The 16,608-nt window shown below is 46.4% G+C and overlaps 2 protein-coding genes across 5 annotated transcripts in view; one reads left to right on the plus strand and one right to left on the minus strand.

The window, feature by feature from the left end:
* IFI35 (interferon induced protein 35) overlaps positions 1-16,608 on the plus strand; it is a 74,005-nt gene that overhangs the window by 19,687 nt on the left and 37,710 nt on the right. For all 4 annotated transcript variants that reach the window (XM_044298358.1, XM_044298356.1, XM_044298355.1 and 1 more), the window contains one exon: positions 2,314-2,385. In XM_044298358.1, the coding sequence (XP_044154293.1) occupies positions 2,314-2,385 (72 nt within the window). The remainder of the gene's footprint in view (positions 1-2,313; positions 2,386-16,608) is intronic.
* On the minus strand, positions 12,874-16,165 carry LOC122941261 (catenin alpha-1-like). The gene is given in 2 exon segments (XM_044298354.1): positions 12,874-15,389; positions 15,391-16,165. Coding segments are annotated over 2 exon segments (2,709 nt in total). The 5' UTR covers positions 16,003-16,165; the 3' UTR covers positions 12,874-13,292.

Below are 16,608 nucleotides of genomic sequence, written 5' to 3' on the forward strand. Positions count from 1 at the left end.
TAGCCAATGACTACATGATTTTGCAGTAAAATTGTGCTGTTATTGGTCATCACAGTGGGGCAGAATATCAGACAGTGTTGCATTACTCTTATGGATGACTCTCCTAAGACCAGCTCATGCCCCCTCCCCCCACCCTAAACATAATGGTTGCCCTACATATTCAATGGCTTTTGGCCAAACTCTCTGGATTCCTTCCTGTCTCGGCTGAACGTGCGTGTGTAGTGAATTGGGAGAAAGCTGCTGCCAAACACCTCTAGCGGTGGCTTATTGCCTTGGAGAACTAAAGGATCAGGCAAAAATATTCACTTCACCCAATCCTTCTCACCCCCAACATCAAATATCAGGGGAGAGTTGGGAGCTCACCACACACTAGACTGCCGTGTGAACATACAGTTACCGGCGTGTTCGGCCGACATTACGCTAATGGATATGGGGGCCTTTACACTGTTATGTAGAACTTCTGACCTTGACCCTATTGACTACGATCCATTGTATACTCAGCCATGTCTTCTCATCCTGTTTCTTATGCCGGATATAGACCAGAACATGTACTTCTGATCTAAAACTGGTCACGAAGATATTTTCCCTGCTGCTTGTGTATTCTATGATAGTTTCTTAAAAAGGATGTGCCATATGGACAACACCTTCTCTAAAGCAAAATGCCCCGGTAATCAGCCAATTGACGTGTGTCTGACGCACCTAAGCTCGCCGTGGACATAAGATTATGATGGGCCACAATGTGCGATCAATCATCCTTTGGATTGTTTGTAGAAATGTTCTAACCATCAACCTATCAGACTAAACTGGTGACACTTTAAAGGGAGTCAGTCAATGAAATCTTGCGCAAGCGCAGTGCACCAGCCCCAGTACAGCTTGTCTCTGGCGCCTAAACTAGAGGCTGCACTGTGCATGTGCGAGATTACTGGGCCAAGTATGAGCAGGATTCAGGACACCTGGCCCTGTCAATCGCAACGTAACTGGAGTGGCTAACTTTACAGAAGAAGTAAATTGATTGGGTTGCACTCGTTGTCTAATTTGTGAGGTGCTTCAGTGGAGTGAATACAATCCAGATAGACAATAGTAAGAGAGATACCACCGCACACTCAGGTTATCATGCAAATAAAATTATTTTATTGTGACATATCCTCCAATGAGTACATAGGTAATTACAGAAGAATGCCTATATTGTGACTCTGAGTCTTGATGTTTCGGTCACTTTGGACCTTGGTCACATAAGTCACAAGAGTAGGGAGGAGTATGGAGAATGTCCTTCATGGAAATTCCTGGAGGGCCCCCGTGGAACAGGCGTGAACGCGCTGACACTGGCCTGCAGTCTCCCCCGCAGTGAGATCACGCTGTTCCACTGGGGCCCTCCAGGAATTTCCATGAAGGACATTCTCCATACTCCTCCCTACTCTCGTGACTTATGTGACCAAGGTCCAAAGTGACTGAAACGTCAAGACTCTGAGTCACAATATAGGCATTCTTCGGTTATTACCCATGTACTCATTGGAGGATATGTCACAATAAAATAATTTTATTTGCATGTAACCCTGAGTGTGCGGTGGGATCTCTCTTACTATTAACTTTACAGAAGGACAGCACTTTGGTGCTCCAACAGGTTCAAGCCACCCTTGGGGCACTGAACAGCTCATTTGCATATTTGAAAATGGTAGTGCTAAATGATCAGCCAATCATGCCTAGTAGATTTAGCCATCAACAGTCAAAAGAATCCAACCTGACATATCACATTTTGGTAAGATTCTCAAATACACTTCAGTGGAAATTGATTGATGTGATCCATTCAAATGAACAGGAACCTGTGTTCTACATAGTACTTACCTGTTGCCGATTACTCCTGCTTGTAATGTAAGCAATTATGATGTTATACTGTTATTATATAGTACTGTACTAGAAGAGGTAGTATTATATAGTACTGTACTATAAGGTAGTATAATATAGTACTGTACTATCAGAGGTAGTATATAGTACTGTACTATCAGAGGTAGTATTATATAGTACTATAAGGTAGTATAATATAGTACTGTACTATCAGAGGTAGTATTATATAGTACTGTACTATAAGGGGACCCATACTGGAACGTCAGGTTAACCGCAATACTAAAGGGAAGTGGCTCCAAAATTGCAGTATGATATTATTGTTCACATATGGCTGTAGTTTACAATTGCATTTGGTTCTATCGGTATATAAAATATATATATATATATATATATATATATATATATATATATATATATACATATACATACATACATAAATAAGTGCTGACATAACTGTCTCCATCATTCTAGGAAGATTTTGTACATGTTGGAAATGAGAAAGTACAAGAAGAATACTTAATAAGGGAGATCAAGATGTACAAGGTATGTAGCTCTTGGTTCCTCAATTATAGGGGGTGCCTGATTATATATTTCCTTTCTATGCTGGTTTTGGTGGTACCTGGGCCAAGATGATAATAGCTGCTGCATGCAAAGCTACACTTCAGACAATGATTGGTCGCGTTGCAGCTGATCAGTCGTCGGTGGGATTGTTCGTATGAATGATCCCACCAGTAACATGCCAGACTAAACTGGCTGACCAGAGTGAATTTTTTTTAAACTGACTCCCTTGTCCTTCAGCACAATGGGAAATGATCGGCTGAATTTGGCCAATCGTGACATAAATGTGCAGTTTCAGCTGAAAGCGGCTGAAATTTTCAGCAAAGAATCTGTAGTCGCCATTGCAAGCGACCATTTGTGCTAGCTTCTCAAAAGAGAGTTTGTCGAAATTGGACATCTTTTATCTTGTGTATGGCCAGCTGAAATGCAGATAACGTTCCCGATTCCTGATCTGTGGCTGCTTTATTGGCCCACGTAAAAGGGCCCTTAGGTTGTCAATACACTTTAGAGAGCTGTTGGCCAAACACGCTTTCTCTCCCAACTCCTCTGTACACATGCACGCTCAGCAGAGGGAGAAAGCTGTTCCCAGACAACTCTGGTAACGGGCTGGGATACATTCACCAATGCAGTTGCCGGATTCTACCATTCCGGACGCTTCCCGGCATAAATGCCAGGTTTCAGATGGACAAATTACCACTGCATGCAGTGGCTTTTGTCCGGCCGGCGTTGATGACAGGAACATGTTACGGGAAGGGCCTGCCAGAACATACCCTTAGGGTCTATTCACATGTCCGCAAAATTGGTCCGCATCCATTACGCAATTTGCGGAACGGGTGCAGACCCATTCATTTTCAATGGGGTCGGAATGTGCTGTCCGCATTTGCAGATCTGCGCTTCCGCTAAAAAAATAGAACATATCCTATTCTTGTCCGCAGTTGCGGACAAGGGTACGCATTTTCTATGATAGTGTCAGCAATGTGCAGTCCGCAAATTGCGGAATGCACACTTCCGATGTCTGTTTTGCGGATCCACAAAACACTTACGGACGTGTGAATGGACCCTTATCTCGCAGTTGATATCTCCGCTGATGTGAGGAAAGTCTGGAGGCTCCATACACATTAGGTGGCCTGGGTAAAACGTGAAGTAACAGAATGGCTGTTGCCACCTTTGTTGCTGCATCTTGCCTTCTTATGCGCCGAGCGCCACTGTGTGCCTCTTAGAGGTGTGGTCCTGATGTGACATGAGGTGACACACAGCAGCACGATTCTTCCCTTTGGGATTTGTGACATGAAATATTATACTTGCTGAGTTCTTATATCAGGGGTCACTGTTCCAGGCCCCAATAGGTTAGGTGACATTCTGCACAGGAGATGTTCCTCACTGTGGGGAACGTCACAGAACCCCAATTCCAGGGGGTCCAAATACCCAACAGATTGTGAGCAAAGTCTGTGCCTTGCACATAGGAGCTGCTCATTACCAAATCGGGCAGCACTGCCCCCTCCTAACCTGTAAACACAATGAAGATACCATCTACTGCCTGGGGCCCCCGATGGGAAATGATAACATTCCTGGAAACCTTAACGCTGGAAGCTTCAGTATTCTGCTATCCCAGTGTCCACAGAACAGTTGTCATATGAAACATGTTACAGCATTCCTAGATATGAGTCATTGCTCACATTCTTCACTCAAGCACTGCTGATAGGGAACAGCATACCCAAAAATCTGAAACTGCCATATATACAGAAGACAAAAAAAGAATGTCTGCATGGGCAGGAGAGGGGTCCGAGATACTGTATATTGCAATGTGCTAATGTCTGCACATAGAGATGGCAGATATAATAGTAACATGCTGGGTATCTTTTTTTTTTTTTAAGGGATCAGGGACCATTCTACCACATGTATGCATCAGATTGCAATGTGATATTTTGCACTGGCTCTTTCTGGAGCACATGGAAAAATATCCTTACAGAGGACCTGTCACCACAAACCTGCAATGCAATCTGAAGGCACCATGTTATAGAGCAGGAGGAGCTGAGCAGATTGATAGATAGATATTTTGTAGGAAAAGATTCAGTAAAACCTGTAATTTTTACGGTTTGTATCTGCAGCACACTTATACACAGAATGCCATCAGTAACTGTACCGATAGCTGTTCACAGGAAGTGGAAAAAGCGAAGATAGAAACTACAAGTTTTACGGATTCTTTTCCTACAAAACTATATATCAATCTGCTCAGCTCCTCCTGCTCTATCGCATGCTGATGTCATATTGCATTTTTTTGGTGACAGGTAGTCTTTAAATATCCAATAAGCTGAATAGGGTCTTTTTTGGAATACAATACACAGCACCTGCTTGGGGACAGTGCTGTGTCGGAGAATAGCAGTAGAGCCCCCTTCAGCTGAGGGCAATAGTGTTTAAAGGGATATTCCAGTTATGTGGATAGGGGATAACTATTAGGTTGGTGGAGGTCCTACTGCTGGGACCCCCACCAATCATGAGAACAGGACCCCCTGAAGGCTGGGTTCAGTGGGAGATGCTGCATATCTAAGGGGGTTTCTGATACAGATAAGGCAGCTTTCACATTAGCGCTTTCATTCCACTATTAGGCTGGGTTCACACCTGAGCGTTTTACAGCGCTGTAAAACGCTCAACAAGGAGAAATCAATGATTCCCTATGGGAATGGGTCTCACCTGGGCGTTTTACAGCGCGTACAGAGCGCTCCATCGCGAACGCTCAGGTGTGAACCCAGTGTTAAGGTCATAGGATCTCAATAGTGGAAGAAAACGCTTCAGTTTTGTCCCCATTCATTGTCAATGGGGGACAAAACTGAACGCACCAAAATGGATTCCGTAAGGCTACTTTCACATTAGCGTTCGGGGCTCCGCTTGCGAGTTCCGTTTGAAGGCTCTCACAAGTGGCCCCGAACGGATCCGTACTGCCCTAATGCATTCTGAGTGGATGCGGATCCGCTCAGAATGCATCAGTCTGGCACCGTTTGTCCTCCGCTCTGCTCAGGGGTGTCCGCCTGGCCGCGCGGAGGCAAACTGATCCGTCCAGACTTACAATGTAAATTTTCAAACGGATCCGTCCCCATTGACTTTCAATGTAAAGTCTGGACGGATCCGTCTGAGCAACTTTCACACTTAGAATATTTTCTAAACTATAATGCAGACGGATCCGTCCTGAACGGATCCCATTGTCTGCATTATAGGAGCGGATCCATCTGTGCAGACACCAGACAGATCCGCTCTGAACACAAGTGTGAAAGTAGCCTTAAGTTGCACTCCCATCAGACAGACAGAATAACGCTGTAAGCAGCTTTTTTTCTGCTCCGCGATGTGGTGCGGAGAAAGATGGATCCATCCTGGCACCCAACGTAAGTCAATGGGGACGGATCAGTTTTCTGACAATAGAAAACTGATCCGTCCCCCATTGACTTTCAATGGTGTTCATGACGGATCTGTCATGGCTATAGAAGACATAACAACTGGATCCATTCATGACGGATGCAAGCGGTTGTATTATGGTAACTGAAGCGTTTTTGCAGATCCATGACGGATCCGCAAAAACCACTAATGTGAAAGTAGCCTAAGCTATCCTTGGGATATGTCATCAGTATCTGATTGGTCGGGGTTCGACACCCAGGCCCCTCACTGATCAACTGTTTGAGAAGGCAGCGGTGCTCCCGTGAGCACCACAGGCCTTCTCTTCGCTTACCAAGCACAGTGCTATACATTGAATAGAGGCTGTGCTTGGTATCGCTCTCAGCCCTAATAACTTGAAGGCTGGGAGCACTGATTTCAGTGGGGCCGCTCTACCATAAAGTGCATGGGGTGTCCTCTGCTCCCCCGATGGCAGATGTTGGAAAGAGGGCTTGAGCAGCTGGATTTCACCACTGCAGGCGATGTACAAAGTAATCCAACCCTCACGGTGCAAGCCCAAATCCCCTAAATAATGCAGATAATCCAAAACAGTTAAAGGGGTATTCCCATCTCAGAGGATATGCCCCCATTGTCTGGTTCGGGTCCCAGAGGTGAACTGATCCCTGAAAGTTGTGGAGGGCGCACTGCACAGCTGCCCTTAATTCATTTCTATGGGGCCACCGAAAATAGACAACCACTGGCTCGGCTATTTCAGTCGGCCCTATAAAACTGAATGGGAGCAGTGAGCACACAAGCGCAGTGCATTCCTATTCACTATGGGGAGAATGCTTGGCCGTGGACAGACCCCGGGAAACCAGGGGTCCTCCGTCCAGCACATTCCCCTTTCCATTCTCGCTGTAGGTGCCAGGATGTGGGACCTGCACTTATCAATTGGCCATATCCTAGCGATATGCCCCCATTGTCAGAGATGGAAATCCTCCTTTAAAGGGAATCTGTCACCGGCTTTTACCATTTTAAGCTGGCACCATCGCTATGTTCACTTAAGTACCCTATTTCCAGCAGTCTTTTTACTTTTATTTCGTTTTGTAGTTTTGATATAAAAGCGCTTTTTATGTTATGCTAATGAGGCTCCAAGGTGCCCAGAGGGGTGTTTTTTTCACTCTCCGGTGCCCAGTGACGCCCCCCTGCAGTGCCCAAGAACGCCTCCTGATCCTCAAATAACCTCCCACAGCCCAGCAAACGGTTCCAGGCCTCTTCCCACAGTCATAGTCTACCTTATAGAAATGCCCCGTCCTTCCTGTCTGCGGCCAGAAAACTTGCAGCAGGCGCAGTACAGCCTGCGCGATCATCAACCTCCTGAGGGCAACAGCGCTCAGGTTACATCACTGGGCTCGGCGCATGCCCAGTGAGACTTTTGAGGCTGTTGCCCTCAGGAGGTTGATGATCGCGCAGGCAGTACTGCGCCTGCGCAAGTTTTATCATAAAAAGCGCTTTTATATCAAAACTACAAAACAAAATAAAGTAAAAAGAAGACTGCTGGAAATAAGGTACTTTAGTGAACATAGCGATGGTGCCAGCTTAAAATGGTAAAAGCCGGTGACAGATTCCCTTTAAGGATGGAGGCAGCCTGCTTGAAAAAGGCTTTGCCTAGACAAAATGTGGCATCTGGAATAAACTAGTTACTAGTACTTCGTATTATGGTGTGCTGCCTCCATTCTTTAGGCTACGGCTACACTGGTCACACGACAGCTGTCCCAGCCAGGATCACCAAGTATCGGTGATCTCATAGGAATGAGATTGCCACGACTGTTGCGGTGATCCCATTAATTTCTATGGGATCACCACTGTTGAGCAATCCTGGTTGTGACAGCACTATCTAAGTGCATGCCAACTGATTCACATGACTGTGCTTGGTCTGGGAAACTCTGCCCATGTGTCAACCACAGCTCCTGGACAGCCCGCAGCCCAGATCATCATGTGAGTACAGCACGAAAGACCCGCAATCAGATAGGAACTGACTATCATATCATTATGATGCAGTCAGTTCAGGACAGGGGAACCACAGTCGTCCAGAAGCTGTGGCCAACACACAGGCAGCGATTCCCGATCCGAGCAGTTGTGTAAATCAGCACTTCGTCTGGTGTTGCAGAGTACCCATCTGCATGGCCATATTCAGACTGGAACGCCCCTAAAGTAAACCAACCATACAGCACCATGTTTGCCCCCCACTCCTGAATGTGCCCACCAAAATTGCAGTATTGTAAGTCTAGTAATAGATGAGCAAGTTTAATGTGAGAAACGCACAGAAGCACGATTTCCCATTATGCACACTGCTCCTTTCACTGGACCACACAGCTGTGTGTCTCTGTCCAACCTCAGATCTATTGAATTGTACTGACATAATGCAGTCAGTATAAGGGTCCATTCACACGTCCGTTTTGGTGTTCTGCATCCGTTCCAATTAAAAACGGAACGTTATGCGGATCCATTCATTTTCAATGGAATCCGCAAATAATCGGACAGCACTTATGGTGCTCTCAGATTCCGTTCCGTGGGTTCCGTTTATTCGGATCCAGGAAAAAAAAAAAATATACCCTGTCCTACTATTTGTCCGATTTTTGCGTTCCGTCATGCCATTCTAGTCAATGGATCCGTCAAAAATGCGGAAGACATGCTAAAAGCATCCTCATGTCATCCAGATTTTCAGGATCCGCAAAAAACGGGAACGTTTATCTGGAAAGGTAAAAATACTGACAGTATGAATGGACCCTAATTCAGGAGATACTGGTCTGGGGGGGGGGGGGGGGTGTGTCACACAGAGGAGTGGAGGTCGGAACAGGCGCCTGCTATGCGTAGTGCGTTTCTTGCATTGGACTCGTTCATCTGTAACTAGCCTAGGAAGGTCTTCCTGGTAGGACCAAACATCTTACTGCCCAAGCTCTGCAACCAAAAATTAAGTCACACCTTTTTTTCTAAGTAAAATCAAAATTTAATAATGTACAAATAAAAACTCCAGAATATTACAGTCAAACAAGCAACTTTAAAAACCCAACAAAAGTTGTAAAAGGAACACAAATGAAAAATTTAAAGGGGTTTTCTGGTAGTTAAAAAAATATGTTATCTATAGTGCTGAGGGAGCTGTACAAACAAAAACAGCAGTTCGCCTTACCGATCCCCCGCCGCACCTGTATGGATGCCGCCAGGTACCCCACCACAATGACATTCTGACATGGGGCATGTGATGACTGCTGCAGCGGTCACCTACCCGTGTCAGAACAACATCTCTGAACCAGGAAGCAGAGAGCGGCATCAGTACAGGAGTGGTAAGGGATCCATGAGGCGAGTACTGCTTTTATTTTTGCACAGTCAGCACTATAGAATGTTTTTCTACCAGAAAACCTCATTAACGCAAACACAATGTAAAACACTCCATGTGCTGAAATGTGAGGAGCACACAAACAAATAGACATGTAAGAATAGTAGGGTCACATCCCAGTTCCCCTTTTCATTCTTCTGACATGTCCGAAAAATAGGGAAAACACAATCTGCAAAATGGTTGTGTGAATGAGCCCTTATGCTTAGGTATGCACCCGTTTTAGTCATTTCTGAATGAGATCCGTTATTTTATACGGAAGAAAGTACTTTGTGGAGGACTTTCCCCCCCATCTAAAATAACGTATCTCAGACGGAAATGGCTAAACCGGATGCAAAATGTGCATAACTGATGCTTAAATTAAAGGATCCGTTTTTTTGTTTTCTGATGAATCAGAAGAACAGAAAATGAAACGGTGATGTGGACCTACCTTAAGAGGTTAACCCAATGGATCTCAAGCAGCTGAACCAGGACTGCCAATACCGTGCGCTAAACTGCTGCGAGGTCCAGTACAGCTTCCCCCACAGGTGTGTGTCATATGTCAGGGAAGTTGCACAATATTCTTCGTACTACACCAGCTGTGCCTTGTACGTATAAACTAATGCGGTTGTCCACAGCAGCCAATCAGAACACTGCTTCTATTTTGTAACTAGCAATAAACACTTCTCAGATTGGTTGTTCTGGGCAACCGTTCCACATTTGCGCTGCCCTAGTTTTTATACACGAGGCCTCATGTTCTGCCTCGAGGAGGGAATTTAATCATTTCCTTAGGAAATTCTAGTGACAAAAAATAAAATATATAAAATCTGATTTTGGCGCACAACTGTTTGTGATTTTACGCCACACTTGAAAAGTGGTTGCTAAAGGGGTGTGGTTAGCTATACTAATTAGGTGTGCGCCAGATTTATAATCCGTGGAATAAAAAGGAAAGAAATGGGGTAACATCTTCACAAAACTGTTTAAAGATGCACCAAATTTATCAAATGTCATTTGGAACAAAAGGACAGGAACGCAGACTGGGGAAAAATTCCTCTCATAATAAATTCCCTCCTTTAGTTACTAGAACAGTGGTCCGCCATTTTCCATTACATTCTGACACCTCTTGTGACTCTGTATAGTGATAAAACATTAGCGAGACACATTTCATAAAAATTAAAAGGGGCAGTACATGATGGACCAGTCCGTCGTTATGTAAAAGGAACCTCCATAGGGAACACATAACTGATGACGTAGTGTTTCCAATGCAGGAAGCCGCTGAGGGCAGCCATGGCCGCTTACTTCAGGTGCAACAGCAAAGACAAAAGTACAGGACCCCTTTTAATGCAGATGGATGTGTAACACGTGGAACCCCCCAATTCACTCAGTGATACAAGATACACGGCCTGTAGCCATCTACAAAGACAGTCAATGAACATGAAGGCAAAGCATAGAGCATCCCCTGCTGTAACTTTCCTCAGAATAGTCATGGGGATGACGAAGGAAAGTAAAAAGGCATTGAGGAGCCATTTTGTCACCCATGCTCATGAGCAATTGATATAACTAAGGAAGTTTAAGGCTGGAGTCTCCTTCCAGGGGCGGGAATGACCCCAGCCTTACATGTATAAACAATTTACTCATGTGCACATAAAATGGCTGCCTCTGAGGTGAGAAGTATTCTCAATGATAAATCGCTTAAAAAACTCCTTTGGTGAAGAAATATTTAAAAAAAATTGTATTTTCTTGTGCAATAGCCCTTAGTAACAGCTAGGTAAGCAACCGCTAACACTCATGCACTGTGAGCTTCCCGCTGAATATAATTGTAATATAAGGCGATTATAGAAGGAAGCCATGACGCTCTGTACCGCTAACCTGATTAATGTTTATATAGGAGCATATACATGGTCACCATCACAGTATGGGGGTCTTATATAGGTTATTAATGCATAGATTATATGGATAGAATTGTGCAGTAAATGCCACAGAATCTGGCCAGACCAAAAAGTATATACATTTTTAGAGGAATCCATGAAACTAAACTATGTGAACCCTTATTGCAGTCAGTTGGTGTAGACCAGTGATGGTTAAAAGGGAACCAGTCATCAACTTTATGCTGCCCATACTAACAGCAGCATAAACTACAGACAGGTAAGTTGATTTCAGGGGTCTGTCATTTATAGGTTAAAAGTGGTTGCTGAGAACCAATATCACGATCATTGCAGACCGGGCCTGGAAAAGAGTCCTGGTTATTCATGGATTCCTGCTCTGCCGCCCACCTGCTGATGTCTGTCAGTCTTTTCTCTCTAGGAGAGATCTGCCAATGATCAGCAGGTGGGTGAGAGAGCAGGAGATTATGGATAACCACCAGGACTCTTCTCAAGTAGATGTGACTCTTCTCAAGGCCTGGGCTGCAATGATTATGATGCTGGTTCTCGGCAACCACTTACTATTAGCTCATGAGTGACACACATCGCTGACATCAGCATTTGTCACTAATATATGCTGCCCTCAGTGAGGTCAGCGTACAGTTGATGACAGGTTCCTTTAACCTCCGGCACTCCTACTGTAATAAAACTACAACTCCCAAGATGCCCACGTGCTTGGTTGTTTCATTAATTTCTGTGGAGTTCTGAGAACAACCAAGCACGTGGGCATCTTGGGAGTTGTAGTTTTACCACAACTGGAGTGCCAGAGGTTAGCCATCACAGGTGTAGACCCTTGTAGAGGGATGCAGGGAGGGGGCATCTCCACTATTTTGTAAATCTACAAGTCCCAGAATTTCCCCTCCCCAACTGTATCCTCCAAACTACACATACCCTCATACTAATTATTGCTAACCCTTATATACTAGTCCGATAATCCGGAACAAATGACATTTCTCATATGAGCTGCATTCTGACATCTCTATCTTCTACACAATACTGTCGTCCTCCAGCTGCCGTGGAACTACAACACCCAACATGTTCCAACCACCACTAGTGGGCAAGGCATGCTGGGGGTTATAGTTACACCACAACTAGAGGGATGCAGACTGCTGTCAAACAGCAAATGTAAAATATGGTTAATAAATTAAACATCTATAGGGGCCTAAAAAATGATAAATAAGTCACCATATTACAACATAAGAGGCAAAGCATATACCCAAAAGATATCAGTAACCGCATTCAGAAGGCCCCCACACCCCATACAGAAGCCAGTGTACTGAACCCTATATTCGGCCAGATGGATTGACAGCCTGAATACTGGTCCAGTAAACAATATGGCCGCCGGCATGGTCATAAGCAAACAGTAAAGGTCTATACGTTCATTCTGGAAATATAAACTTTGTGCCATATACATTTGCATTCACAGTGATTAATAATCATTGACATACGGAAGTATTAAAGGAGTTGTCCGGGTTCAGAGCTGAACCCAGACATACCTTCCATTTTCACCCAGGCAGCATCCCCTGACTTCAGCATCGGAATAGTTTATGCTCCGATGCTCTCCTTTGCCCTGCGCTAAATCGCGCAGGGAAAAGGCATTTTTGTTGGGAGATCCGGTGACGTCCTGGGCTCTCCATGGGGCTGCCAGGTGATGTCACCGGACACTGATGGGCGAGCTTTAGCGCTGCCCTAGCCAGTAAAACAGCTAGGGCAGCACTAAAGCACGCCCATCAGAGATAGTGACGTCACCGAACACACTGCTGGGCGGAAGCCTCCAACCAGCAGTGTTATAGTAAACAAAAGAGCCCGTGCCCTGCGTGATTTAGCGCAGGGCAAAGGAGAGCATCGGAGCATAAACTGCAGACGCTCAAGTCAGGCGGGCTGCCGGGGTGAAATTATGGGTATGTCCGGGCTCTGAACCCAGACAACCCCTTTGATAGCCTTAACCCAACAAAAATCTTACCAATAGTTGCATTTACTTGGGGTGGGGTTATTATGCTGCAGGCTGTTTTGAAGGGGTGCTCATAATAACCCCTAAATCAATCAAGACATAGGTATCTGTATAGGTTTTCAAGTTAGAAGCGGCAATAGGGTATTTTATATGGACCCTCCCTTTAAATATTTCTATTAGTGGTTAGAAAACTTTGATAATCTGGAAAGAGACGGAGCTGAAATTGGGACAATAGAGAATGATGGGCAGTGGGAATGATCTGCAAGTGTCCATAGAGGTCTGTTTAGATGCTCTCCATGGCTTTAAACTCACTAAGAGCCTGCACTGGGTTGACATGCTTCTTCTGGGATGCTCGCTTGATCTTAGTTTGGGTCTCATCATGCTTCTCTCTCTTGACAAGGGGCTTCTTCTCAGGGGCTTTCATTTTCCAAGACACTGCAGGTAGGTTAAGAGAAGCCATGCCTTGGGATTTCTGATATTTGGTGGAGGCCACGTAAGATGCTTTCACCGTTTGCACTACAGCATTCATCAGATTCTTGGCAGCTTGTATGAGGGACATGGCGCTGTCAGCTCCGGAGACAACCAACTCGCCACCAAGATTCTGTACTTCGGCTTTGACTTTGCTGCAAATATTTAACTGGTGGCAGTATAAGGCAATGCGTTGGAGATAGGCCAGGAGGTCCTGTTTGCAGGCAGAGTCAGGGCAGTGGTCAGCAATGGTCCGGCCCAATTTATCCATCCGTGAACCAGCCTCTGCAATTTTCTTGGCTGCCCCAATGACATCGGAAGCATTTTTGAGGGGTCCTTTGCCCCTTGTAAAATCAGTCATCTCCATCATGATCATGCACATCTGCTTGGCCAGGACAATAATGTCATTGCCATTGTCATCCCATTTGGATACCTCTGCATCCAACTTGCTCTTTTCTTCCTGGAAACTTGCCACCTCCTCAGCAATTTTAGCTTTTTGCTCTTTTGGAAGCTGAGCCATGATGGCTCTGGCACTCTGCCCAGCAATGAGCTGATCATCTTCAGTCTGGATACTGGTACGACTCCTTACATCAAAGTCCTCAGTCTCAAAGTCAGAATCATCCAGTTCTTCGGGTGTTCTTATCATAAGCACGGCTTTGCGGATGTCACGGATGCCATCATACACCAGTCTGGAGGCATCAATGAATTCATTCTCATCTACTGGTAGGTTGGAGTCTCCAGTAAGAGCACTGGCTGCAGCTTCTACTTGCTCTGCAAAACGTGGCATAACAACATCTGACAAGAGTTTGGTGGCCTCAACGACCTTCTCAGTGTAGATGCCAGCCTCATAGTTTTCCATTTCAGCAGTGACAACATGGATAACTCTTGCAGCACGACCACGAATTGCACCAGCTGTACGATCGAGTCCATCAACATCCCTTTCCTGGAGGGCAATGACACACTTGTTGACATCTTCTAATATGTGGTTCTCGGAGACTGCCAAGAAGTCATCAATGGAAGTGATGTCATCAACAGCATCGGTCAGGATACACACTTGCTTCTCCCACTGTTCCTTGAAGATGTCCATATTGTCCATGGCCACTTTACTATGAGGTTTAGCTGCCAGCGCCAAGGCTGCATTGATAACCTGAGGGCAGAGTGCTTCAAGCTGGTTGGCAGACATTCGGACAATTTTAACCCCATCTTCATTGTTGGATATGGAGCAAGCCAAGTTGGCCACTTCAATCAATTTGGTTGCATGTTCACGGAATACCTGGGCGTACTCTTTGACTTCTTTCTCATTCCCGTTCTTGGCAGCCTCGATTAAGACCAGAAGAGGCACGTTGGTTTCAAGAAAGGAGTCAGAAACGTGATCCATAACTGCTTTACGTAGCTGTCTGCGCAAGTCTCTGGTCTTTTTGGTCATCCGGTCTATGGCGATATTGAGGGCATCACTCCTTTCTTTACGCCCGGCATTTCCCATGTACTCCGTGAGGAGGTCCTGCAGAGCTTGTCTCACCGAATTACATTCAGCCACAATCCGCTCTCGGCGGTCATCGCGGGTGCAAGCAGAATCAGCCATTAGGGCGGCGCCACTGATGATGCTCTCCAGGCGTTCCTCTAGAGTTGGCCTGAAACGCTCCTCGCTGAATCCCTGGGGGTCCATAACAATCTGTTTGTCAAAGTTATTTAAGGCAACGGCAAGCTCACCTCCATGCTGGGCAGGGGTCTCCTCCGAGGTGGTGGCTTGGGCTGAGTTGGAGATGCCAGTCACTGCTTGCTGGAGCTGCTTATAGACCAGGTCTCTGTTAGCTCTGTAGGCAGCTACATCTGGGTGCTGGAGACAGGCCTGGGTGGCAGTGTAGAGGATGGGTAGGTTCTTCTGCAGGATCCCCCTGGCTGCTGCCATCTGGATCCCGGTGCCCACTATCCTTGAGCTCCTGCTGGCGCTTTGCAGTCATAGCTTGCAGCTTGTCCACCTCTGCCTTCAGGGCTTTGTACTGGATGCCCAGGTCCTGCTCTGTGCCCGCATTCCTCAGCTTGAGGATGCCCTCCTCCACCACCTTCAGCTGCACCAGCAGCTTGTACACATCGGCCATGTCTGCCAGGATGAGCAGCCGGGTGACCGCGGACAGCAGGGTGCGGGCGGCTCGGACGACATTCCCCCTCTTCACCGAGGAGCAGGGGTCATCAGCGAAGTCCCCGGAGGCTGACCTCATCTGCTCGCCCTGAGTGCGCACATCCTCCACCGCCGCCGCCAACTCTTCCCGCAGGAACTGGCTTTCTCGGGCGATCTTGTCGCCGCTCTGCAGGAAGTTCTGCGTCGCTTGCTCCACGGAGGCGGCCAGCACTTTGGCTTTCTTGGAGCGGCCCTTCTTCTTGGCGGAGGGGCCTTTGTTGCTGGAGTTGACCAGGGTGGTGACCTGAGTGACCAGCGGCTCCAGCAGTCGCTCCACGGCCAGCGTGCGGATCTCCAGGGACTTCGGGTCCCACTTGAAGTTGATCTCGGCCGTATTGACGCTCATGGCTGCGCCCTGTCTGTGCGGCTGCGAATGACTGACTGCAAACGGGCGAAACTAATGTAGGAGAGCGGCGGGGGAGGGGAGGCTCCTCCCTGCGCGACGAGTATTGTTCCGAATCCCAGGGAATGAGGGCCGGGAACTTCCGGCTCACCTCACCCCCCTCCTCCACCCCGGGATACTGCCATGACGTCATGCGTTACACCCGCGGGCGTGTGCCAGCACAACACTAGGGAGGCGTGAAAGGGCGCAGCGACCAGAGGCAGCAGCCGGGCGTGCTGGGACTTGTGGTCCCACAGCCGCAGAGTTTATAACACTTGTAAACTCCGGCTATCTGAAGGTCTACAATAGCGTGTCCATAGCATAACTATGTGCTCGCTGTGTAAGATACTCAGGGACAGTAAGAGTGAATTCACACACAGCAGTGGAAACGCATCTTAAAAGCCACATGTGGTAATTGCTCAGTTATTTTTATTTTTTACTACAGGTGAAGTATGAAAACGTGTTTCCCCTGTCAGCAAATCTGGGTGTGGGTTTTCAGATGCGTTTTTTTAATGTTATTAACTTCTGCGTGTGAATAGATCTTTAGTAGAGATGAGCGAATTTTATGTC

This window comes from Bufo gargarizans, chromosome 6, assembly GCF_014858855.1.
Source record: "Bufo gargarizans isolate SCDJY-AF-19 chromosome 6, ASM1485885v1, whole genome shotgun sequence".
Lineage (NCBI taxonomy): Eukaryota > Metazoa > Chordata > Amphibia > Anura > Bufonidae > Bufo > Bufo gargarizans.